The following is a 23,786-nucleotide window of genomic DNA, read 5'->3' as shown; positions in this document are numbered from 1 at the left end:
TGCCCTGCCCACCCTGCCAGGGCTCCGTGGGGCTGGAGGCTGGCTCGCTCCCCATTGGCCTGCGATCAGCCCCCATTCCCGGCATCCCAGCTCTGTGATCCTGTGGGGTACATTGGGGTCTGGACCCCCCGTACCTGCCCCCCCACAGCTGCATCAGTTTTGGGGGATATCAGGATCAGGTTCTCCCCATCCGCCTGCCTCAGGGGTGGCTTTGGAGGAGTAATCCCTGCTGTGTATCCCGGGGTGTTTGTCCTTCCCTTCCCTGATTTTTGTTCTCCATGAGAAGGTTCAGAAGTGGGGCATGTTCAGAGCAGCCAGAATTTGTGATTTTTGCCCCTGAGGGCACGGGGTGCCGGTGCCTCTGGCACATCCCTGTGGATAGGCCAGGCCCCCAGCACATCCCTGTGGATAGGCCGAGCCTCGGGCTGGCAGCGGTTCCGGGAGCTGCGTAGGGAGGATTTGTCATAGGCCCTTGGTTGCTTTCCCAGTTTTTTTTCCCGGTAGCAGCTATTTTGGAAAGCGCCCAAAGCGCTGCAGCGCTGCCTTTCCCTCCGTGATCCAGGGGCTGCGAGAGCTGCGCTTCCCTTCCTTCCCTTCCCTGCAAAACCTGGGAGAGCTGCCTTCTCCTGCTCCCTAATCCCAGCGCTGGGAGAGCTGCTCTGCATTCCCGGGGTGTTCCACAGCGCCTGTGCCGTTCCCAGGGCTGCGTCCTGGGGTGTTCCACAGTGCCATTCCCTGTACTGTGTCCCAGGATATTCCACAGTGCCATTCCCTGTACTGTATCCCAGGATATTCCACAGTGCCATTCCCTGTACTGTATCCCAGGATATTCCACAGTGCCATTCCCTGTAGTGTATCCCAGGATATTCCACAGTGCCTGTGCCATTCCTGGGATGTTCCACACTGCCATTCCCTGTACTGTATCCCAGGATATTCCACACTGCCATTCCCTGTACTGTATCCCAGGATATTCCACAGTGCCTGTGCCGTTCCCAGGGCTGCGTCCCGGGGTGTTCCACAGTGCCATTCCCTGTACTGTATCCCAGGATATTCCACAGTGCCTGTGCCATTCCTGGGATGTTCCACCCTGCCATTCCCTGTACTGTATCCCAGGATATTCCACAGTGCCTGTGCCATTCCTGGGATGTTCCACCCTGCCATTCCCTGTACTGTATCCCAGGATATTCCACAGTGCCTGTGCCATTCCTGGGCTGTTCCACAGTGCCATTCCCTGTACTGTATCCCAGGATATTCCACAGTGCCTGTGCCATTCCTGGGCTGTTCCACAGTGCCATTCCCTGTACTGTATCCCAGGATATTCCACAGTGCCTGTGCCATTCCTGGGATGTTCCACCCTGCCATTCCCTGTAGTGTATCCCAGGATATTCCACAGTGCCTGTGCCATTCCTGGGATGTTCCACACTGCCATTCCCTGTACTGTATCCCAGGATATTCCACAGTGCCTGCGCCATTCCTGGGATGTTCCACACTGCCATTCCCTGTACTGTATCCCAGGATATTCCACAGTGCCTGTGCCATTCCCGGTGCTGCATCCCGGGATGCCGGGGGTGGAACAGAGCAGGGTCTGTGTCCCGAGGCCTTTGCCAGGCTGGGATGGAGCAGGGAATAAAGCCTGGCTTGTCCTCCTGGAGTGTCCGCCCGGCATCTGGGCTGGGCTGAGCCTGCTTGGGATTCCGGGCACGGCGGCGCCGGGGCGGGAGCCAGGGCAGGAGCTGCAGCCCCAATCCCAGCTCAGGCACGGGGACTGGGGGGGCTGGAGCACAAACCAGCTTCTCCTGCTGGATCCCTGCTCGTATCCCAGCCTGGCTCCCTGCTGGATCCCTGCCTGCATCCCTGCTCATCTCCCAGCCCCTGTCCCTGCCTGCGTCCTGCCCATTTCCCTGCCTGCATCCATCTCCTCCAAGCTTTGGGCCTGATCCCTGCCCTAGGAATGCTGGTGCATTCCACAGCATCCCAGAGCATCCCATAGGATCCCAGAGCATCCTACAGCTCTCCACGGCATCCTGCACCATTCCGTAGCATCCCACAGAATCCTGCATCATCCTCAGAAAAAAAAAAACGTTCCTAGAAATCCCTAATGCCACATTTCAGGAGCACCCTGTGCTGTAATTCCAGGTGCAATTCCTGGCAGGAATGGGGGATCCCTTCCCTGGGGGCAGCGGGGCCGGGTGCTGCAGTTTGGGATGATTTGGAGTTTGGGGGGTGGGATGGGTTTGGCACCCCTGATCCTGATCCCAATCTCAATCCCAACCCCAGTCCATGCTGGGCACCGGCTCTGGTGGGATGAAACCCCTTCAAAACTTCCTTTGGGAAAGGAAATGTGGGAGGAGCTTAAAAAATGACACTTTTGGCTTGAAGTTCCCAAATTGGTGTTTTCCAGCCTAAGGAGATTTTTCCCATTGTATTCCCAGTCTTTAATGTGGGATCTGGGATAAACTACGGGATGCTCCTTCCCTGCAGGCCACAGCTCCAGCTCCATTCCAGAGCTTTGCTGGGAGGTGGGAATGGGGGATTCCTCTGCTGCATCTGGAATTCATGGGCTGGGATTCCTTCTCTGAGCCATTATCCCTGCCTCCCTCCCCCTCATCTTCCTTCCCTGGGTGCCTGGATCAGTCCCCGTGGGAATTCTGAGCCTTTAAACCTCTGAGCCCCCCCAAAATTTGGGCTTTTCCCGGGATTTCCAGCCCAGTGGAGTGTTGTGGCACTGGGAAGCAGCCGGATTTCGAGGCTGGGAGTGCTGGGAATGCTCCAGAGCATCCGGGCTCTGCGGTGGCCCAGGGAGGGGACACTTTTCCACACCCTTTTCCAGGATGTGGCTGGGATGGGGGGTGGGATGGTTGAGGATGAGGAGCAGGATTTGACTGGGATGGGGAGAGTGGGATGTCTGGGATGGGGAATCTCAGGGAGCGCCGGGAGCCGCCCTGGCCCTTCCCTGGCCTCCCCCAGCTCCTGCTCCTTCCCCAGCATTCCCGGGGTGCCCATTCCCGGGGTGCCCATTCCCGGGATGCCCATTCCCGGGGTGCCCATCCCCAGTGCTCAGCATTCCCAGTGCTCAGCATTCCCAGGCTGCCGCAGCTGCTCCGGCTGCAGCGATTCCCTCGCTTGCCAATCCCGAATTTTTTGATTCCTCCCCCTGCTCCGAGACCTAATTTCAGCTCCCGGTGCTGGATTTGCCCTTCCCCCCGCTCAGGAAGGGGCACGCCCGGGATTCGGGCAGGGATCAGTCCCTCCATCCTCTGGATAGATCCTCTTTTTTGGGGATGCTGAGGGAATTAGTGGGAGGGGCGGTGGCTGGAGGAGAATTAGGGAAGTGCTGGCGAAGGAGAATTCATGGATTTGCTTAGAGCAGTGGAATGTGGTGGATTCACCCCTGCCTGGCACAGGCCCCCCTTGCCGATCCCAGAAATCCCAGTTCACTGGGAGAGGCTGCTCCCAGCCCCTTCCCATGGAAATGGGGGTGGGGAGGTCACCCTGTCCAACCCCCCCAAACCGGTGCCCAAATTATTTACCAGAAAAAAATAGGATGGTGGAATCAAGGAAATTCCCATGGGCTGAGGGCCATCACCCCTCGGGTTTGGGGGGAATCTGGAGGTGGTGCCTTCCTTCCCAAACCACTCCCTGCTCCTGGAAAAACGTGACGGGATTGGGAAATCCAGAACTAGGCTCCCATGGGCCGGGAATGCTGAGCCTGCTGGCTTTGGGGTGAGAGGGGAGGGGACTTTTGGGTTTTGGGGTGAGATTTTTGGGGTGCTCCTTGGAGGCTTCTCCCTGTGGCATGAGCCCAGTTTGGGTCCCCCATTGTGCCCAGAGAGCTGGGATGTGTCACTCCAAGGCCTTCCCTTGGGATGGGGTGGGATGGGATGGGATGGGATGGAACTGGGATAGGACTGGGCTCTCCCTGCCCCATTCCCACCCCGATGCCACCCCGTTCCCACAGCAACATCGCGGAGGCGCTGGTCAGCAAGGGCCTGGCCACGGTGCTGCGCTACCGGCAGGACGACGACCAGCGCTCGGCGCACTACGATGAGCTGCTGGCAGCTGAGGCACGGTGAGCGCGGGGCTGGGGGCTCCGAGGGTCCCCTGGGCTCTCCCTGTCACATCCTGTGTCCCTGTCCTGTGTCCCTGTCCTGTGTCCCCCTGCCCCATCCCTGTGGCTCGAGGTGATTCCCACACAGCTGTCTGTGTCCCTCTGTCCTGTCCCAGCCCGTGTCCCTGTCTGTCCCCAGCTGCGTCTCAGGTACACCAGATCCAGGTGTGCACAGCCCAGCTCCCCATGCAGAGGATCTCATATCCTGGTGCCCCCCATGTACACAGAGATCGCTGTTCCCAGCCTCAGGAGCCCCTCAGGTGTCCCCATGTCCCTGTCCCCCATCCCACACTCCCCCTGGAATGGCGATGGACACCCTTCCCTGCCCGGCCCCGCTCCCCATTTGGACAGGTGTCCCATGTGGACAGGTGTCCCCGTGTCCCTGTCCCCCATCCCACGCTCCCCCTGGAGTGGCCATGGACACCCTTCCGTGCCCGGCCCCGCTCCAGAGCCCCCCAGGTGTCCCCGTGTCCCTGTCCCCCATCCCACACTCCCCCTGGAATGGCCATGGACACCCTTCCCTGCCCAGCCCTGCTCCCCATGTGGACAGGTGTCCCATGTGGACAGGTGTCCCCATGTCCCTGTCCCCCATCCCACGCTCCCCCTGGAGTGGCCATGGACACCCTTCCGTGCCCGGCCCCGCTCCAGAGCCCCCCAGGTGTCCCCGTGTCCCTGTCCCCCATCCCACACTCCCCCTGGAATGGCCATGGACACCCTTCCGTGCCCGGCCCCGCTCCCTCCGGAGGCGGCTCCGCGGCGGCTGAGCCCGGCGGGGATGGTGGGATCTCAGCTCCTCCTTGGCAGCAGATCCCGGCACGGTGCCGAGAGCCGGGAAGAGCAGCTTGGAGGGGGCTGCGGCGCCTCGCCGGGCAGGGCTGGCTGCTGGGAAAAGGCGGCTCGATCCGGAGGGAGCTGCTCCCGCTCCCTCCCAGCCGCGCCCGGGCGGTGGGCGGCCGGCAGATTGCTCACAGGCTCCTTCCCAGCGCCTGGAATGTGCCTTTTGGGGAGCCTGGCAGGAAGGCAGCAGCTCGGAGCTGCCGAGGGGGCACCGGGAGGCCGGGATGTCATCTGGCACCTGGGGCTGGGTGCAGGGATGGGATGGGGCACCCGGAGCCAGATGCAGGGATGGGATCTGGCACCTGGGGCTGGGTGCAGGGATGGGATCGGGCACCCGGAGCCAGATGCAGGGATGGGGTCTGGCACCTGGGGCTGGATATGGGGCTCGGATATGGGGCCTGGAGCTGGATACAGGGCTGGGATGAGGCACCTGGAGCCAAATATGGGGCTGGGATGAGGCACCTGGAGCTGGATATGGGGCTGGGCTGTGGCACTCCAGGCATCTGGGATGTGGCACCTGGAGCCAGAGCCACGCTCCAGGGTTGGGGTTCAGCCTGGATGTCCCCAGGTGGAGGTGCTGGATGTTCCTGCCCGATCCTGGAGTGGATCAGGTGATGGAGGTGGCTCATCCATGCCATTGGGAGCTTTGGCACATCCCAAATCCAGGATGGTGCTGGCACCAGGCAGAGGAGCTAGCAGCTCTGGGACAATGCCAGGAGCAGCAGGAGTGGGATGCTCTGGGATTTGGGATGAGGTTGTGGTGCAGGGCCTGGAGCAGTCTGGGGGATCCATTCAGCATTCCCAGCTCTTCAGAGAGCCTGGAATCACATCCCAGACCATTGGTTCTGCCAGAATCCTGGCACTCTCCAGCCTTTCCCAACCCTCCAGGCCAGGCCCTGGGGCACGAGGGGACACTCCAGGCTCCAGGTGGGGACAGAGAGCTTGGTGGCCTCATCCCGAGGGAACATCCCAAGGGAACATCCCAGCCCTGTATCCTTGTGCTGAGACAAGGATCAGGATCCGAGCCCAGCGTTGGGCTTGGCAGCAGCTCCAGCATCCCGCTGGTTCTCCGTGTGTGTTCAGTGCCCTCCGTGTGTGGCGTTCCCCTCACCCCACGCCTGGGACAGCCCCGGTGTCCCGGCGGGCATGGGGAGGCTCCAGCTCCCCTCCTGCCGCGGCCGGAGCTGATTCCTGGCGCTCCCTCTCCTCTCCAGGGCCATCAAGAACGGGAAGGGGCTGCACAGCAAGAAGGAGGTGCCGATCCACAGGGTGGCCGACATCTCCGGGGTAAGGATCCCTCCCCTCGGGCATGGGATGGGCGGGAATTCCGCGGGGCATCAAACGGGATAAAACCCACACCTGCCGTTGTTTTGGGAGCTGATGGGGGGTTTTTTTTCCCTTTTTTCCTTGGATAAATAAACCGCGAGTTGCCCCATAGCCTGGGAACCAGGAATGCTGGTGGGAATGCAGGAATCCGGGATTGGCCCACTCTGCTGAGGGAATTTGGGGGTCCCCATACCTCCCAGCAGATCTCCTTACGTTCTCCTCAATTAATTAATATTTTTGAGGATTTCTGTGGAGCCCTTCTATGCTGGGATGGGGAATGGCAGATCCCAGGAATGACGGAATGCTCCATTAGGGATGGGGTAAATGGAAAAATGGGGAAATGGGGCCCGATCTGTCCTGCTGATCCAGGCAGCTGCCCTGTGGGGAGGGACAGGATGGGCTTTGGCATGGATTAGGGGCTGGGTTTGGGGATGAATTTTGGATGCATTTTGGCTGGACTGGGGATGTATTTGGGATGCGTTTTGGGATATATTTAGAATTTATTTTGGGATCTATTTGGGATTTTTGGATGTATTTTGAGATGTGTTCTGAGATGCATTTGGGATGTCCTTTGGGATATTTTTGGGATTTTGGGATGGATTTTGGATTTTTGGATGTATTTTGAGACGTGTTCTGAGATGTACTTGGGATGCGCTTTGGAGTATTTTTGGAATTTTGGGGTGGATTTGGGATGCGTTTTGGGATATATTTGGGATGTGCTTTGGGATGTATTTGGGATTTGTTTTGGGATGTATTTGGGATTTGTTTTGAGATGTGTTAGGGACTTGTTTTGAGATGTCTTAGGGATTTGTTTTGGGATGTATTTGGGATTTTTGGATGTATTTTGACATGTGTTTTGAGATGTATTTGAGATGTGTTTTAGAGTATTTTTGGGATTTTGGGATGGATTTGGGTTGCATTTTGGGATGGATTTGGGATGTACTAGGGATTCGTTTTGGGATGTATTTGGGATTTTTGGATGTATTTTGAGATGTGTTGTGTTTTGAGATGTATTTGGGGTGTATTTGGGATTTGCCTTGGGATGTATTTGGAGATGTGTTTTGGGATGTATTTGGGATTTGCTTTGGGGTGTATTTGGGATTTGCTTTGGGATGTATTAGGAGATGTATTTTGGGGTGTATTTGGGATTTGCCTTGGGATGTATTTGGAGATGTGTTTTGGGATGTATTTGGGATTTGCTTTGGGATGTATTAGGAGATGTATTTTGGGATGTATTTGGGATTTGCTTTGGGATGTATTTGGGATTTGCTTTGGGATGCATTTGGAGATGTGTTTTGGGATGTATTTGGGATTTGCTTTGGGATGTATTTGGAGATGTGTTTTGGGCTATATTTGGGATTTGGGCTGTGTTTGGGGCGCACAGCCCGTTCCCAGCTGGAAGCTCAGCTCCGTGCCCAGGTGTCACACCCCGGGTGTCACAGGGGACAGGAGCAGCCCCCGGGGTCCCTGACGCGCCGTTTTCCCGCAGGACACGCAGAAGGCGAAGCAGTTCCTGCCGTTCCTGCAGCGCGCCGGCCGCTCCGAGGCCGTGGTGGAGTACGTGTTCAGCGGCTCCCGCCTCAAGCTCTTCCTGCCCAAGGAGACCTGCCTGATCACCTTCCTGCTCGCAGGTACGCGGCCGGGAGCGCCGCTGGGTCCCGGGATCGGCTCCGCGGGCTTGTGGGATCGGCAATGACGGATCCCGGGATTGGCACCACGGGGTCCCAGGATTGGCACTGCAGCATTGGCACCACGGGGTCCCGGGATTGGCACCGCAGCATTGGCACCACGGGGTTCCGGGGTTGGCGCTGCGGGGTTCCCAGAATTAGCAATGTGGGATTCTGGGATTGGCACCATGGGATTGGCACTGAGGGGTTTTGGGACCGGGACCACGGGATCGGCACTGACGGATCCCAGGATTGGCACCGCGTGATTGGCACTGTGGGGTTCTGGGATTGGCTCTGCGGGATTCCAGGATTGGCACTGCGGGGTTCCTGGAATTGGCACTGTGGGATTCACTGTGGGATTGGCACTGCGGGGTTCCCGGGATCAGCACTGCAAGGTCCCAGGATTGTCACTGCAGGGTTCCCAGGATTGGCATTGTGGGGTTCCAGGATCAGCATCATTGTGGTGTTCTGAGATCAGCGCCGCAGGGTTCCTGGGATTGACACCTTGGGATCCCAGGATTGGCACTGTGAGGTTCTGGGATTGGTGCCTCTGGGTTCCGGGATCGGCACCAGAGCATCGCCCAGGCTGACCGGGGAGCATTCCCTGGATTGGAGCAGCATCCCGGGATGAGGGGTCACAATTAACGCTGGAGCCGCCTTGAGTCAGGCTGGGAGGGGTGGGGGAGGTTGGGACTGGGGAGGGTGATCCCACCCTAAAAACTTGGGAGCAGGTGGGGAAGCACAAACTGGACAGAAGGGAGGGAATGAATGCTGGAATGGGGATGGGGATATAGATGGGGATGAGGATGGATTGAGAATGAGGAGCAGGACAGGGATGGGGATGGGGATGGGAATAATGATAGGATGAGGATCAAAATGGCAGTGGGGATGAAGATGGGAATGGGATGGGGATGGGGATGAGGATGAGGAAGGATTCCATCAGCGTTTAAAGGATTCAATCCTAGGATCAAACACTGGGAAAGTGGGAGTGTTTATCCTGGGGGGAGCAAGGATGGAGTCAGGGATTCTTTGTCCATCCCTTTGTTCCCAGAATTGGGAATGTGTCCTGTCTCTGTCCCCCGTGGACACCAGCACTGGGATGGCCTTTGGGAAGTGGGGGCTCCATCCCTACTCCCAGTGATGCTGGGATATCTCCTGGTGCTGTGATCCCTGCTCCACAGGGGAGTCCCCATTCCATGGGCATCCCTGCTCCATGGGCATCCCTGCTCCATGGTTCTCCTCTTTGGAGATCCCTGCTCCATGGGAGCTCCTGCTCCATTGGGATTCCTGCTCCATTGGCATCCCTGCTCCATGGTGATCCCTGTCATCCCTGCTCTTTGGAGATCCCTGCTCCATTGGGATTCCTGCTCCATGGTCCTGCTCTATGGGAATTCCTGCTCCATTGGGATCCCTGCTCCACAGGAATTCCTGCTCCACTGGGATTCCTGCTCCATGGAAACTCCTGCTCCATTGGGAATCCTGCTCCACCCTGCTCTGTTCTAGAAGGGATGCATCCCCAAGACCATCCCATCCCATAGAATCCCATGATCCTGGTGGGACCTTCTGGCTTTTATTTTCCCTGTTTTTTGTTGGATTTCTCCCCGGTGCCATTCCCAACCCTCCTCTGCCAAGCCAGGAATAGGATAAATATCCGCCTTTTATCAACGCCTGCCTTTTTTATGGATATCAAATGCAAATGAGCACCAGAAAGAGATGCCAAGTCCCTTAAAATGTGACTCCAGGGATGCTCCCGAGGGAGCTCATCCCGGCTTTCCAGCTAAAATAGATCCGTCAGAGCACTATAAATATGTGCAAATACAGGCGCCGGTTTAATCCCGAATTCCTCTCTCCCGGCAAAACTCGGGAGCCTGACGCCTTCCCGGCGCGGGGGCTGGGGCAGGGAGGATTCCCGAGGGATGAGGGGGCACCTCTGGGGATGTTGGAGGGGCCAGGTGCCTCCACGGGCTCCAGAATCTTCCCCGGGAGCTGCGGGACTGGGAGGCGGGGATGGGAATGCGGAGTTTTTCCGTGTGAGCATTCCCGGTGTGGAGCTGTCCCAGGGCTGCTCCCGCCGGGATCTGGAGTGGATCCTCAGCATTCCAGCCCCACTCCCGCAGGTCCTGGCTGTCCCCTCCCTCCGGCCCACCTTCCCTGCTCCCAGAATCCGTAAATCCTGTGGGAGATCAGTCAGTCCCTGGCGCTCGGCCCCGGCACAGCCGATCCCGGCCCGGAGCCATCCCAGATCCCGGTGCTGGCTGTGGCACAGCGAGGGGACAAAGTGCTCACATCCCTGGAATCAAGGCTGCAAGGGTCCTTGCTCCAAGGGATTCTCCCTGAAAGATCTGTTCTGTCTGTTCCCACTGAGGGCCGGGGAGGAGTTCCTCCTGGAATCCTGGTGCAGGATCCTGCAGGGATGCTGTGGGATGCCCTGGGATGCTCTGGGATGCTCAGGATACCCCAGGAATGCTCTGGAATGTCCATGGGACACCCAGGGATACCTTGGGATGCTCAGGATATCCCAGGAATGCTCTGGAATGTCCGTGGGACGCCCAGGGATACCTTGGGATGCTCAGGATATCCCAGGAATGCTCTGGAATGTCCATGGGACGCCCAGGGATACCTTGGGATGCTCAGGATGCTGCAGGGTACTCCGGGACGCTGCGCAGTTCTTGCCCCCATCCCTCCAGGGCTGATTCTGGATGGGAGCAGCCCCAGACCTGCCCCCTCCAGCCCCGGCTGGGCAGGATTGTGCTGGAACTCTCTGGGAAGCCCAGGGGAGCGCGGTGGCTGCAGCACTTGCAGCCGCATCCCTCATTAATCCGTCACGGCTCCCCGGGAAGCGCGGCACAGCCGCGGATTCGGGATTAGCTGCTATTTTTAAAGTGCTGGAGAACTTTTCCGGGTGCCAAGCGTCCCCTCCCCGCTCCCGCCAGCGTTCCTGGGGGGATGAGCGCGCCCAGCCCAGCCTGCAGAGCTTTCCCTCTTCCAGAACCTTCCCGCAGGAGGCCGGAGAGGATCCGGAGCGGGATCCCATCCCTGAGGAGCCGGGAGCTGGTGGAGCTGAAGGATTCTGCTCCTTCCTCAGCTCTTCCCTTGTTATTTTGAGGGAAAGAATTCCGTTGTGGCCCACGAGCCCCTTCCATGGAGGAGGAAGGGCAGCTCCAGCCCCTCATTCCCATTCCCAGTGCGGCACTGGGGGATGCTCCTTGCTGGAGAAATTTGGGATCAGTGCTGGGTCAGGATCAGAGCCAGGGTCGGGATCAGAGCCGTGCCAGTGCTGGAAGGAGAATCCTGGGGTGATCCCGGATCTTGGGGGCGCCTGATGGTTCCAAATCAGTAACAAAGATCCCGGGATTTCCTGCTCCCCATCCCACATTCTGCTGTGCTTCCCAGAATTCCCCTTTTCCTGAAATCCCCCTTTCTGTCCCCGATGTGTGTGCCATGAAGGGCAGGGACAGGGCTGGGAAGCTCCTGCTGGATTCCCTGGAAATGGCTTCCCTTGGAGGCAGCACGGCCTGGGAATGGGGACTGGGACGGGATGGGGATACAACAGGGCCAGGGATGAGGATGAGGATGAGGATGGGAATGGGGAAGGACGTGGTGGCACAGGGACATTGTCCCTCAGGATGGGCTCTGGGTGCTCCCAGCTGCTCCGGGCAGGATCTGTGTCCTTGTGTCCCTGGGTGTTGGTGACACTGACATGGCCCTGGGGAATGTGTCACCTCCTCACTCGTGGCTCCAGCTTGGAGCTGTATTCCCTGCACTTCATTCATTATGCAAATTATGTAAATTATCATTAATAATGCAGGACTTCCCTGTGCTCTGATCTGGAGCAGGGGGATCCCGGGGGCAGCGGGAGAAGGGGGCAGGGGAGCGGCTGTGACAGAGGGGTCTGGGTGGGGGGGCTGGGTGTGTCCCTGTGTCCCCATCCCTGCGGACACATCCCCATGTCCCCATTCCTGTGTGTCCCCATGTCCCTATCCCTGTGTGTCCCTGAGTCCCCATCCCTGCAGACACATCCCCATGTCCCCATCCCTGTTTGTCCCCATGTCCCCATCCCTGCGGGTCCCAGCCTGTCCCACAGCTGTGCCACCCCTGGGCCCTCCCAGAGCTCCTCACACCTCCCTTGTTTCCAGTGTCCCCTTCCCTCCCAGCCCTTCCCAAGTTGCCATTCCCAGGGTGCCATTCTCAGTGTGCCCTTCCCTGTGCACCATTCCCTGGGTGCCATTCCCAGTGTGCCATTCCCTGGGTGCCATTCCCCGTGTGCCATTCTGGGGTGCCATTCCCAGTGTGCCATTCCCAGGGTGCCATTCCCGGGATGCCATTCCCAGTGTGCCCTTCCCAGGGTGCCATTCCCCGTGTGCCATTCCCAGTGTGCCCTTCCTGGGGTGCCATTCCCGTGGTGCCATTCCTGTGGTGCCATTCCCCGTGTGCCATTCCCTGTGCGCCATTCCCAGTGTGCCATTCCCAGGATGCCATTCCCAGTGTGCCATTCCCGTGGTGCCATTCCCAGGGTGCCATTCCCTGTGTGCCATTCCCCGTGTGCCATTCTGGGGTGCCATTCCCCGTGTGCCATTCCCAGTGTGCCATTCCCCGTGTGCCATTCTGGGGTGCCATTCCCAGTGTGTCATTCCCGTGGTGCCATTCCCAGTGTGCCCTTCCCTGTGCGCCATTCCCCGTGGTGCCATTCCCCGTGTGCCATTCCCAGGCCCTGACCCTTCCCCGTTGTCCCGCAGGGATCGAGTGCCCGCGGGGTGCCCGGAACGTGCCAGGGCTGACGCAGGAGGGGGAGCCCTTCAGCGAGGAGGCCACACTGTTCACCAAGGAGCTCGTGCTGCAGAGGGAGGTACGGCCGGAGCCGGGCGCGGGGCTCGGGGGATCCGGGGGGATCCGGGGGGATCTGGGGGCAGCAGCTGTCAGCTGAGATCACCCAGAGATCCTGGGCATACCAGCAGTGTCCTCTGGGATATGGAGAGATGCCAGGTGTCACCAGCACATGCCAGGTGATACTGAGAGATCCAGGAGATCCCTGGGGATACTGAGAGTGCGCTGGGCAGGTGCAGCACGCATGTGGGGATGGATGTGGGGTTGGGTTCCAGATGGATCCCCCCTGTTTGAAGCTGCTCCTGTTAACGTCTCCGAATATTAAAATTCCCTGGAACTCCTGTGATTTCCCTGATTGCAGCTCCGGAGCTCGGGGCCCATTTTGGGTAATTTTTCCGTGATTCACAATTCCGAGGTGGATACCGGATCCTTCCCCCCCGTGACTGTCGCAGTCCTGCTGAGCCAAAATTCAGGGACTGATGCCCCCATCCAGATGTTGGCTCTGGTGCAGATGTGGGCATGGATAGAGATGGGAATCATGGATCCAGATGGGATTTATGGATCCGGATGTGGCTGTGGCTGCAGACACGGTTGATGCAGCTGTGGACCCAGCTGCAGTTGTGGGCATGGATCCAGATGTGGGCAAGGATACAGATGTGGTTTGTGGATGCAGATGTGGCTGCAGAGATCCAGGTGTGGGCTCGGTGACAGCTGTGGCCCTGGATCCAGGTGTTGCCATGGATGCCAGATGTGGTGGACACGGGTGCAGTTGTGGCTGTAGACCCAGATGCAGGTGTGGGTCCAGATGTGGGTGTGGATCCAGATGTGGCAGCAGCTGCAGGCCGGTGGTGCCAGCTGTGGGGCATTGGGAATGCAGGGGCACAGGGGTGTGGGACATGGGGATGCAGGGACACAGGGACATAGGGACATGGGAACATGGGGAAACGGGGGTGTGGGGATGCAGGGACCTGGGGACAGGGAAACACAGGGACAGGAGGACACAGAGGCGTAGGGATACAGGAACGAAGAGAAACAGGGACACAGGAGGACAGGGACACAAGGACATGGGGACACAGCGGTGTAGGGATACAGGAACGTGGAGAAACAGGGACACAGGGGCACGAGGGCACAGGGGTGCAGGGGTGCAGGAACATGGAGAAACAGGGACACGGGAGTCCGGGGACACGGGGACACTGCAGTCGTCCCCCTCCTGCTCAGCATCTCGCGCTGCCGGGAATTGCTGACCCGCATCCCAAGGGCTTCGCTCCGCTGCCTCGGCACATTCCGGAGGCTCGGGCGCTGCACCTGCCCGGGAACGCCGTGGCGGGGAGGCCAGATGGGGCCGGGGCTGCTGCCCAGGAATGCCGCGGCACCGAGGGCACGTGGAGGCCGGGACGCTCCCCGGGAACGTCGTGGGGAGGCCATGGGAAGATGGGCTGGTGCCCAGGAACGGGGCTGGGGGGAGGCCACGTGGGGCTGGGGGTGCGGGGCAGGAATTGGGGGTGCTGGGCAGGAATTGGGGATGAACAACAGGAATTGGGGGTGCTGGGCAGGAATTGGGGATGCAGGGCAGGAATTTGGGATGCAGGGCAGGATCTGGGGATGCAGGGCAGGAATTGGGGATGTGAGGTAGGAATTTGGGATGCTGGGCAGGAATTGGGGATGTGGGATAGGAGTTGGGGATGCAGGGCAGGAGCTGGGGATGCTGGACAAGAATTGGGGATGCAGGGCAGGAATTGGGGAGGCAGGGCAGGGTCTCGGGATGCAGGGCAGGAATTGGGGAGGCAGGGCAGGGTCTCGGGATGCAGGGCAGGAATTGGGGAGGCAGGGCAGGGTCTCGGGATGCAGGGCAGGAATTGGGGAGGCAGGGCAGGGTCTCGGGATGCAGGGCAGGAGTTGGGGATGCAGGGCAGGATCTGGGGATGCAGGGCAGGAGTTGGGGATGCAGGGCACGATCTCGGGATGCAGGGCAGGATCTAGGGATGCAGGGCAGAATCTGGGGATGCAGGGCAGGAGCTGGGGATGCAGGGCAGGATCTAGGGAGGCAGGGCAGGATCTGGGGATGCAGGGCAGGGTCTCGGGATGCAGGGCAGGAATTTGGGATGCAGGGCAGGAATTTGGGATGCAGGGCAGGAATTGGGGGTGCAGGGCAGGATCTGGGGATGCAGGGCAGGAGTTGGGGATGCAGGACAGGAGCTGGGGATGAGGACAGGATCTTGGGATGCAGGGCAGGAGCTGGGGATGCAGGGCAGGAATTTGGGATGCAGGGCAGGAATTTGGGATGCAGGGCAGGGTCTCGGGAGGCAGGGCAGGAATGCCGTGGGAGGGAGGCTGTGAGAAGCCGGGTTGCTGCCCCGGCCGATTCCCGGCTCCGGCTGCGGTCCCGGCGCGGGTGCCCGCGGTTCCCACGGTGGCCCCGGGCGCGTTCCCGCCGGCAGCCGCGTCCCTGCCCACCCCCACAGCCGTGGGATATTTTTATCCGGCGGCTCCGGCTGCTGCTGACTCACGGGCCCGGAGCCGCCGCTGACGAACCGGCCCCGCGGCGCGGGGGGCAGGCGGTGCCGGGACGCTCCGGTGGCACCGCGGCTCCCGCAGCGCCCGGGGAGGGCCGGGACCCCCGGGAGCTGCCGGGAAACTGCCCCGGCCCCGCCACATGGTGCAGTGCCTCTTGTCTGCCGGAGATGTGGGTTCCAGTGGGTCAGTGCTGCCCTGATCCCAGCACGGATCCCAACCCTGATCCCAGTCCCGATCCCAGCGCTGATCCCAGCACTGATCCCAGCCTGATCCTGGCACTGATCCCAATCCTGATCCCAACCCTGATCCCAGTCCCAATCCCAGCACAGATCCCAGCCTGATCCCAGTCCCGATCCCAGCACTGATCCCAGTCCCAATCCCAGCACAGATCCCAGCCTGATCCCAGCACAGATCCCAGCATGGATCCCAGCCTGATCCTGGCACTGATCCCAATCCTGATCCCAACCCTGATCCCAGTCCCAATCCCAGCACAGATCCCAGCCTGATCCTGGCACTGATCCCAGCATGGATCCCAACCCTGATCCCAGCACAGATCCCAGCATGGATCCCAGCCTGATCCTGGCACTGATCCCAATCCTGATCCCAACCCTGATCCCAGTCCCAATCCCAGCACAGATCCCAGCCTGATCCTGGCACTGATCCCAGCATGGATCCCAGCACGGATCCCAGCACGGATCCCAGCACAGATCCCAGCCTGATCCTGGCACTGATCCCAATCCTGATCCCACCCTGATCCCAGTCCCAATCCCAGCACGGATCCCAGCCTGATCCTGGCACTGAGCCCAATCCTAATCCCACCCTGATCCCAGTCCCAATCCCAGCATGGATCCCAACCCTGATCCCAGTCCCAATCCCAGCGCTGATCCCAGCCTGATCCTGGCACTGAACCCAATCCCAGCCTGATCCCAACCCTGATCCCAGCCTGATGCCAGCACTGAGCCCATTCCTAATCCCACCCTGATCCCAGTTGATCCCAATCCCAGCCTGATCCTGGCACTGATCCCAATCCCAGCCTGATCCCAGTGCTGATCCCAGTCCCAGTGCCAATCCCAACCCTGATCCCAATCCCAGGGCAAATCCCAGCCCTGTGCTTGGAGCATGCGCCGTGTCCCATTGCATTGTCCCACATCCCACCCCATCCCACCTCACCCTGCTCCCTTTTTGATCCACCAAAGACAGGGGAGGCATGAGCAGAACTCCAAATCCCACTGCCATGGGGACTTCCCTGTCATTCCCTAAAAATCGCTGGATTTAATTTGCCAGTATTTGCCTTTCCCCACATCCCAGGGCCTGATTCCCACCCTGCTCCAAAGGAATCATTCCAGGGAAGGACCTGAGGCTGCTCCGGGGGCCAGGGTGCCACAGGGACTGTCCTTAGCAAGATGGATGGGATGGAATTCCTGAAAGTGGGAGCTGGGAGGGGCCAGAACCAGAGGGCTTTGGGGATGGGATGGGGCGGGATGGGATGGGATGGGATGGGATGGGATGGGATGGGATGGGATGGGGGTGGGGGTGAGGTTGAGGATCAGGATCGAGATCAGGATTAGGATGGGATAATGATGATGAAGATGATGAACTTAGTTGCTCTAATTTTGGGCTAAAATCAGTGGTAATAAAATCCATAAATGCCTCCAGCCCCCTGCATCATTCCCAGGATTTTTGGGATCACTCCTGTCTGTCTCCAGCACAGGGAGGACAAGGGGGTTCATCCCCCGGGGTGAACAGGAGGTGTTGGCATTCCCGATTGGCCTTGGTGGGAAAATTCAGGAATAAAGGGAAAAGCAGGAATATGATTTTGGGAAAAACTGACCCGGATCTGCCAAAAATAGCAAAAATCCTAAAAATTCCCCCAAATCCCAACACTGAACTCTGACAGCTGCGTGGTGACTGGGGGAGGGGCTCAGCCCCCCGGACGTGGTGGTGGCACTGGGGTGGAGGTGACACCTTGGGGACACTGGTGCCATGCGAGGTCCCTGTGTCCCCACTGCCAGAGGGACACTCTGTGTCCCTGTCCCTGTGTCCCTGTCCCCACCACCAGCAGTGCCCAGCACACCCCGTGTCCTGGCAGTGGCACCCGGTGTCCAGGCTGGGGTCGCAGTGTCCTGTCCCCAGGCTGGAGGTCCCAATGTCCCCACACAGCCGAGGCTCCTGGTGTCCCCTCAAAGCGTCCCCGTTGCACAGAATGGGGGACCCCGCTGTCCCCTCAGGGTCAGTGATCCCACTGTCCCCTCACCGGGGGTCCCGCTGTCCCCATGTCCCTCCTGGGCAGGTGCAGTGCCCCTGACTGATCCCTGTCCCTCCTCCCTCCCTCCAATCCCAATTCCTGGCATGTGTGGGGTGTGACCCCAACGCCCCCAGCCCCTGTCAGGGTCCTGCTGTCCCCCCCATCAGTGCCCCTCTGCTGCTGTTATCCCCTGATTCTCATCACTCCCCTCAATGTCACCCCATGATTGTCCCCCATGTCACCCTCCATGTCCCCCCCCCAATTCTCATCACCCCAATGTCACCCCCTAATTTTAACCCCCCCCCAGTTCGTGTCACCCCGGTGTCACCCCCTAAATTCTTGTTGTCCCCCCCGGTGAGCTGTCCTCGCCCCCTCCCCTCCTCCATCCTCTGCCTCCATCTCCCTTTCCCGCTCTGCGATTTTTCCAAAGCTTTTCCTGCTGAGAGGACAAAAAACCCCTTTGAGGCTGGCGGGGAGGGGGGGGCCCCCGCGGCCCCCCCGAGCGCCCCCGTTTAACCCCTCGGGCACTCGGCGTTACAAATTTGGAACAATATTTATTAAAATACAAAAATACACTTGTTTTTTTTTTTTTTTTGTTGGATTCGCGGTACAGTCGGATCCTTCCGGCGTTTACAGCCCGAGAGGGAACTTCTGCATCTCCTTCCCGCCTTCCTCCCCCCCCGGACACCCCCAAACCCTAAATTTTAGCTCAGCTTTGCCCCCCCCTCCGAGAACATTTTAAAGCTAAAACAAGAAATTAAAGTAATTCCAGTGCCCGAGCAACCGGGGGGGCCCCCCCTCGCTGCTGCCCGACCCCCCCCCGACCCCCTCATCCCCTCGGGACCCCCACGAGGCACTTGGGGTCCCCACCGGGACCCCCCCCGGCGCCACCTCCGATGCTGGTGGCCCCCCCATTGTCACCTCCCCCCCCTCCCCAAGCCCTTAATTTCTCCCAGCCCCCCCCATTCCATGAGCAGCCCTTGGGGGGGGTGTCCCCATTGTCACCCCCTCCCGGGGACGGGGGGGGTGTTTCCCACACCTCCCCCCCAGTCAAATAAAAGGACTAAAAATGCCGTTTTTAGTGAAGGTGGTTACAATCATTGGTCAGGTCTCCCGTGGGGGCCCCCCCAGCCCCCCAGGAGCCATAGCCCTGTGCCGGGGGGTCCGGGGGGCCCGGGGGGGTGACAAACACCGTGGGAAAGGGGGTGCAGAGCAAAGCGGGGGGGCACCCGCTCTCCGCCCCCCCAGATCCCCCCCAAACCACCCCCCCGGGCGCTTGCGGGGTTCTCCCCCTTCCCGTGGGTTTTTGAGGAATTTTTTTGCTTGAATACATTGCAGACGTCCATCCCCAGCCCTCAGGCTGTGCCCCCCGCCCCCCTCGAGCCCCCCACCCCCCAAAATCCGTTCCTTTATTGCATTGGGAAGGTCTTGGCGCGGGGCCGAGATCCCGCTCCGGTGACGCCGGAGCCGCGGGCGCGCGGCCAAGGGCAGCGCCGCGGGGTGGGGGGGCCGACCTCACCCCCTCCCCCAGATAACCCCCAAAAACACCCCGAGCCCCCCCAGAAACACCCCGACAGCTTCCGCCACCGCTCCGGCGTCCCCCGCATCCCCCCGCGCCACGGCACCGCCGCTCGTCCCCGAGCACGGGGATTTTTCCTCTTATTACCGATTATTTTCTTTCCTCCTCTGTTTCTCCTGGTTTGTTTCTTTTTGTGTTTAAATAGAACCTGCGAGTTAGAAAATAGTGGTTTTTTGTAGGAGTTTTGGGTGGGTTTCGTTAAATTTTAATAGAATCTGCTGCTCTTCTCGGCCCCGAGGTTGGCTATAGAAGCATGTACACGAAAAAGAGTCTTTTCCCCCCCCTGTACAAAAGTTGTGTCTATTATTGAGGAATTCTCCTGGTTTTCCTTAGTATTGAGGAATTCTCCTGGGTTTCCTTCTTTTTGGAGTTCTGCTTTTGTGCATCTATTGCGTTTATAATAATTCGGGGCCGGGGTTGGAAGTGGGGGGGGGACGATGACCCAAAAAAAAGCAGGAAAAATCCCCCAAAAAAGAGTCATATCTGGGTTTCCTGAACTTTCTCCTTGGGGTGGGTCTGGATTAAATAGGGGTCGGCCAGGGTGGTCCCGGGGGGGTGCAGGGAGTTGCCCAGCGCGTTCTCTGTCCAGTGGGCGCCGTGTGCGGCCTTGTAGGTGTTGTAGTTGAGGTGCTCGTGGATGTTGGGCAGCACCACGGCCCCCTCCCCTGCCCCGCCGGCCGGGGCGGCCGCGGGCGTGGCCGCGGTGGCCGGCGCGATGTCCTCGTCCACCTGGATGATCTCCACGGTGCGGGCGGCGGTGACGGTGCTGCGCTGCTGGTGGCGCTTGCGGAGCTTGTAGAAGACGATGAGCATGGCGGCGGCCAGCAGCGTCACGGCCACGAAGCAGCCGATGATGATCTTGGTGGTCTTCATCACCTCGTCCAGGCTGGTCTGCAGCTTGTCGCCGGCGTCGGCCGTGGGCACGGCCACCTGCTTGGGCGGGCGCGTGGTCTGCACCAGCACGGTGGTGGTGGTGGTGTAGGCCGGCTGGTAGCCCGTCGACGTGGTGGGCACGGGCTTGGTGAACTTGGGGGACACGTCCTCGGGGGAGATCTCAGTGGTCTCCACCGTGACGGTGGTGAAGAAGCTGTAGTTGGAGGTGTTGAGCTCGGCCGTGCTGACGTTGAGGAAGGCCGAGGCGTTGGAGTTGCCGGCCACGTTGGTCACCATGCAGGTGTAGAGGCCGGTGTCGGTCAGCAGCACGTGCGAGAAGTTGAGGGTGCCGTCGTTGAGCACGGAGAGGCGCGGGTGGCTCGAGGCGTGGCTCAGCACCGTCCCGTTGGGCAGCAGCCACCGCACCGAGGACATGGAGGGCGTCCGGCAGCGCAGCTCGGCCACGCGCCCCTCCGAGATGTTGAGGTCCGCGGGCGCGTCCATGATGAAGGGCGCCGAGCACTGGAAGGAGGTCTGGTCCACCTCCACCAGGAAGCGGCCCCGCATGTGCAGCGGGGCGTGGCAGCGGCCGCAGCAGGTGGAGTTGGTGGGGATGTACTCCCGCAGCCACCACGACAGCCAGAGGATGTCGCAGTCGCAGTCCCAGGGGTTGTGGTGCAGGTGCAGCTCCACCAGGTAGCGCAGCGGGGCGAACAGGTCGTGGGGCAGGGACGACAGGTTGTTGTGGGCCAGGTTGAGCTCCACCAGCGCCGTCAGGTCGTCGAAGGCGTTGCGCTCGATCAGGTTGATCTGCGAGTTCATAATCCAGAGCTTTTTGAGGGATTTGAGCCCGTGGAAGGAGCCCGGTTTGATCTCGGGGAAGTTGTTGCCCGACATCTCCAGCTCCTCCAGGCCCACCAAGGGCGTCAGGTTGGGCATGTCCTTAATGTTGCACATCCCCAGGTTGAGGTACTTGAGGTTGTACAAGCCCTCGAAGGCGCCCTCGGAGATGTACTCGAGCTTCTTGAGCTCGCCCAGGTCGAGGCGCATGAGGGAGGGCACGCGGTTGAAGGCGTAGCTGGGGATGCTCTCGATGGGGTTGTTGCGCAGCCACAGCTCCCGCAGCTTGGACAGGTACTCGAAGGCCCCGCTGGGGATCACCGTCAGCCAGTTGTCGAAGAGCTCCAGGGTGTTGAGGCTGGCCAGGCCGTTGAAGGCGCCCACCTCGATCTGCCGGATGGCGTTCCTGCCCAGCTGCAGCACCTCCAGGTGGTGCAGGTGGCGGAACGTGTCCGCCTGGATCATCTGGATGTTGTTCTCCATGAGGTTGAGATAGCGGGTGTTGGAGGGGATGCCGGGGGGCACCTCGGCCAGGCCGCGGCGCGTGCACACCACCTTGCTGAACTGGTTACTGCAGGAGCACACGGAGGGGCAGCTCTGGGGGCCCGGCGAGGCGGCGGCCGTGGCCAGGAGCCACGCGTGCAGGGTCAGGGAGGCGGCCAGGAGCCCCGGCCAGGTGCGGTGGCGACGGTGGCGGCGGAGGTGGTGCACAGTTACCTGCCACAAGAGCTTCATGGTGTGGCACGTTCATCATTCACCATCGTCTGGGGATGGCGGCGAGAACAGCAGAACGGGCTCGGGGCCCCCCCCCTCTCCCGGCTCCCACGAGCTGGGGGGCCCGGCCGGCCGGAGGGGAGGGGGGGGTCGGGGTGCCGGGGTCGGGGGGGGCTCCGAGGGGGAGCGGGGTTTGGGGAGGGAAAAATTAAAATTTAAGGAGGGGAAAAAAAAAATCAGCGGAAGGTGCTGGGAGGGGGGGGGTGGGGGGAGAGGAGGAGAAGGAAACCCCCCCTGCCCGGCCCCGCTCGCCAGTACCTACCTGGGGAAGGAAGGGGGATCGGGGGGTCCGGGGGGGCTCGAGGCGAGCGCGGGGGGCGCGGAACCGAGGAGGGGGGGGGGAGAGGGGGGGGCCGGCTCCCAAAAAAAAAAAAAAAAAAAAAAAAAAAAGACAAAATGGCTCCTGGAGGCTGCGGTGCAGGATGGGGGGGGGCCGGCCCGGCTAAGCGGGGGCCCGGCAGCCCCCGAGCGCGGCCAACCCCGCGGCCTCGCACCTCCGCCCGTGGGGCCGGCCCGGGGGGCTCGGCGGGGCCGGCATGGCCGCCCCCCCCAGGCCGCGGGGAAACGGCGCGGGGGGGGAACGCGGGGAAAGTGGCGAAAAAGGAAATAATTAAAAAAAAGAAGCCGGGAGAAAAGGAAGAATTGGGAAAAGGGGAGGGAGCGGAGGAGAGAAAAAGTGAGGAAAAAAAATGAAAAACGGGGAGGGAAATGGGAATGGGGAAAAAAAAAAAAAATTGGCCAGGAAAGGGAAATGGAAAAGGAGGTAAAAACGGAATAAAAATCTAAAATAAAATCGAATCGAGATAGGAACGGAAATGAGGATAAAAGTTAAAATAAGGCTAAAATCGGATGAAAAACTAAAAATAAAAATTCAAAATATTAGAAAAAAAAAATAAACCCCAAACAACCCGGACGAAACCTAAAAATAAAACAGGAAAATAAAGATTAAAAATAGGCCGAAATAAATAAATAAATCGCGGGGAGCCCCCCCCGGGAGAGGGAAAAACGCGGTTCGGGGAGGGAGCGGGGGGGAGGAAAGGGCGTCGGCGTGGGGGGGGGGAGATGCCGGCGGGGGCACCTCCCGGTAGCGGCGGCGGCTGCGCTGGTGGCGGGGCGGGGGGGTCCCGTCCCGTCCCCTCCCGCGTGTCGTTCCCGCGTCCCCGCGTGGGTGTCGCGTTCAGCGGCGGCGCGGGGCGATGGTGGCGGTGACAGCGGCGGTGACGGCGGTGGCGGTCGCGGTGCCGGCGGGCATCCTCCGGTGGCGGGGGCCGCGCGGGGCGGTGCGGGCGGTGCGGGCGGTGCGGTGCGGGGCGGTGCGGGCGGTGCGGGAAGCAGCCGCGCAGGCGGCTGGCTCATCCTTTTGTCCTTCAGTGCGAGCGCGGATGGATTGCTGCTGCCGCCGCTCCCGCTGCTCCTGCTGACGCATCCCGGCTCCGCACAGACCCCCCCGCGCCCCCCCGCACCCCCACCCACCCACCCACCCGCCGCTCTCCGGAGGGGCCCCCGCCGGCCCCGCTTCGGCCGGTGCGGCGGCCCCGGAGCGGTTTTGTGCGCGGGGAGGGGGAGATGCGGGATGCGCCGCTTCCTCCTCCTCTTCCTCCTCCCTCCCTCCCGCCGCCTCCTCCTCCTCCCCCCTCCCCGCAGCCCCGCTCGGGGCTTGTGGAGCCTGGGGGGGGCCGCTCCCCGAGCGACCCCTCCCCGGGGCCGGGGGGACGGACGGACGGACGGACGGACAGAGGGACGGAGGGAGGGACGGAACGGACGGACGGGGCAGCGCGGGGCTCGGCGGCTTGGAGGCGACGAGGACCGAGGGGATCCCGGCTCCGATTCCCCCGGCTGGGCGGAGACCCCCGAGACCCCCGGCCCGCGGGGCTGAGGCCCAACCCGAGCTGTGACACTGAGGGAGAGCTCCAGCCCTGCAGGGGTGAGGGGGGACACGGGGTGACTGCCAGGGGCTGGGGACGGGGACCGTGAGACCTGGGGGTGCCGCTGCTCCTTGGGGCCCAGGCTCTGCACCCTCAGCTGTGCCTTGTCCCCTCCCTGCCCTCGGACTGGGAGTGCACGACGCCACCTGCAGCACCCTATGGGCCCCTCTGCTCCTGGTGGCACTGGTGACACTTCGAGCTGTCACCTGAGTGCTACCGCGGGGTGGTGGGGACCTCTGTGGGGCTGCTGGCCCCTCTGGGACATCCTGTCTGG

The 23,786-nt window shown here is 61.0% G+C and overlaps 2 protein-coding genes across 2 annotated transcripts in view; one reads left to right on the top strand and one right to left on the bottom strand.

The window, feature by feature from the left end:
• The window catches only part of SND1 (staphylococcal nuclease and tudor domain containing 1), a 77,695-nt gene that overhangs the window by 47,843 nt on the left and 6,066 nt on the right, over nt 1–23,786 (top strand). Inside the window, exons 13-16 of the mRNA XM_058022474.1 lie at nt 3,959–4,069; nt 6,160–6,232; nt 7,761–7,902; nt 12,675–12,784. Coding sequence (XP_057878457.1) covers nt 3,959–4,069; nt 6,160–6,232; nt 7,761–7,902; nt 12,675–12,784 — 436 coding nt within the window. The remainder of the gene's footprint in view (nt 1–3,958; nt 4,070–6,159; nt 6,233–7,760; nt 7,903–12,674; nt 12,785–23,786) is intronic.
• On the bottom strand, nt 19,082–21,626 carry LRRC4 (leucine rich repeat containing 4). The gene has a single exon (XM_058022473.1). It carries the CDS (start codon nt 21,546–21,548, stop codon nt 19,578–19,580), a length of 1,971 nt encoding a protein of 656 aa, XP_057878456.1. The 5' UTR covers nt 21,549–21,626; the 3' UTR covers nt 19,082–19,577.

This window comes from Melospiza georgiana, chromosome 4 (assembly GCF_028018845.1).
Source record: "Melospiza georgiana isolate bMelGeo1 chromosome 4, bMelGeo1.pri, whole genome shotgun sequence".
NCBI lineage: Eukaryota > Metazoa > Chordata > Aves > Passeriformes > Passerellidae > Melospiza > Melospiza georgiana.
The sequence above is the reverse complement of the archived record's forward strand: the minus strand, read 5'-3'. Positions and strand labels throughout refer to the sequence as shown.

Bases quoted from the DNA above. Each gene is read 5' to 3' on its own strand.
- LRRC4 (XM_058022473.1), bottom strand. From the start codon at position 21,548: ATGAAGCTCTTGTGGCAGGTAACTGTGCACCACCTCCGCCGCCACCGT.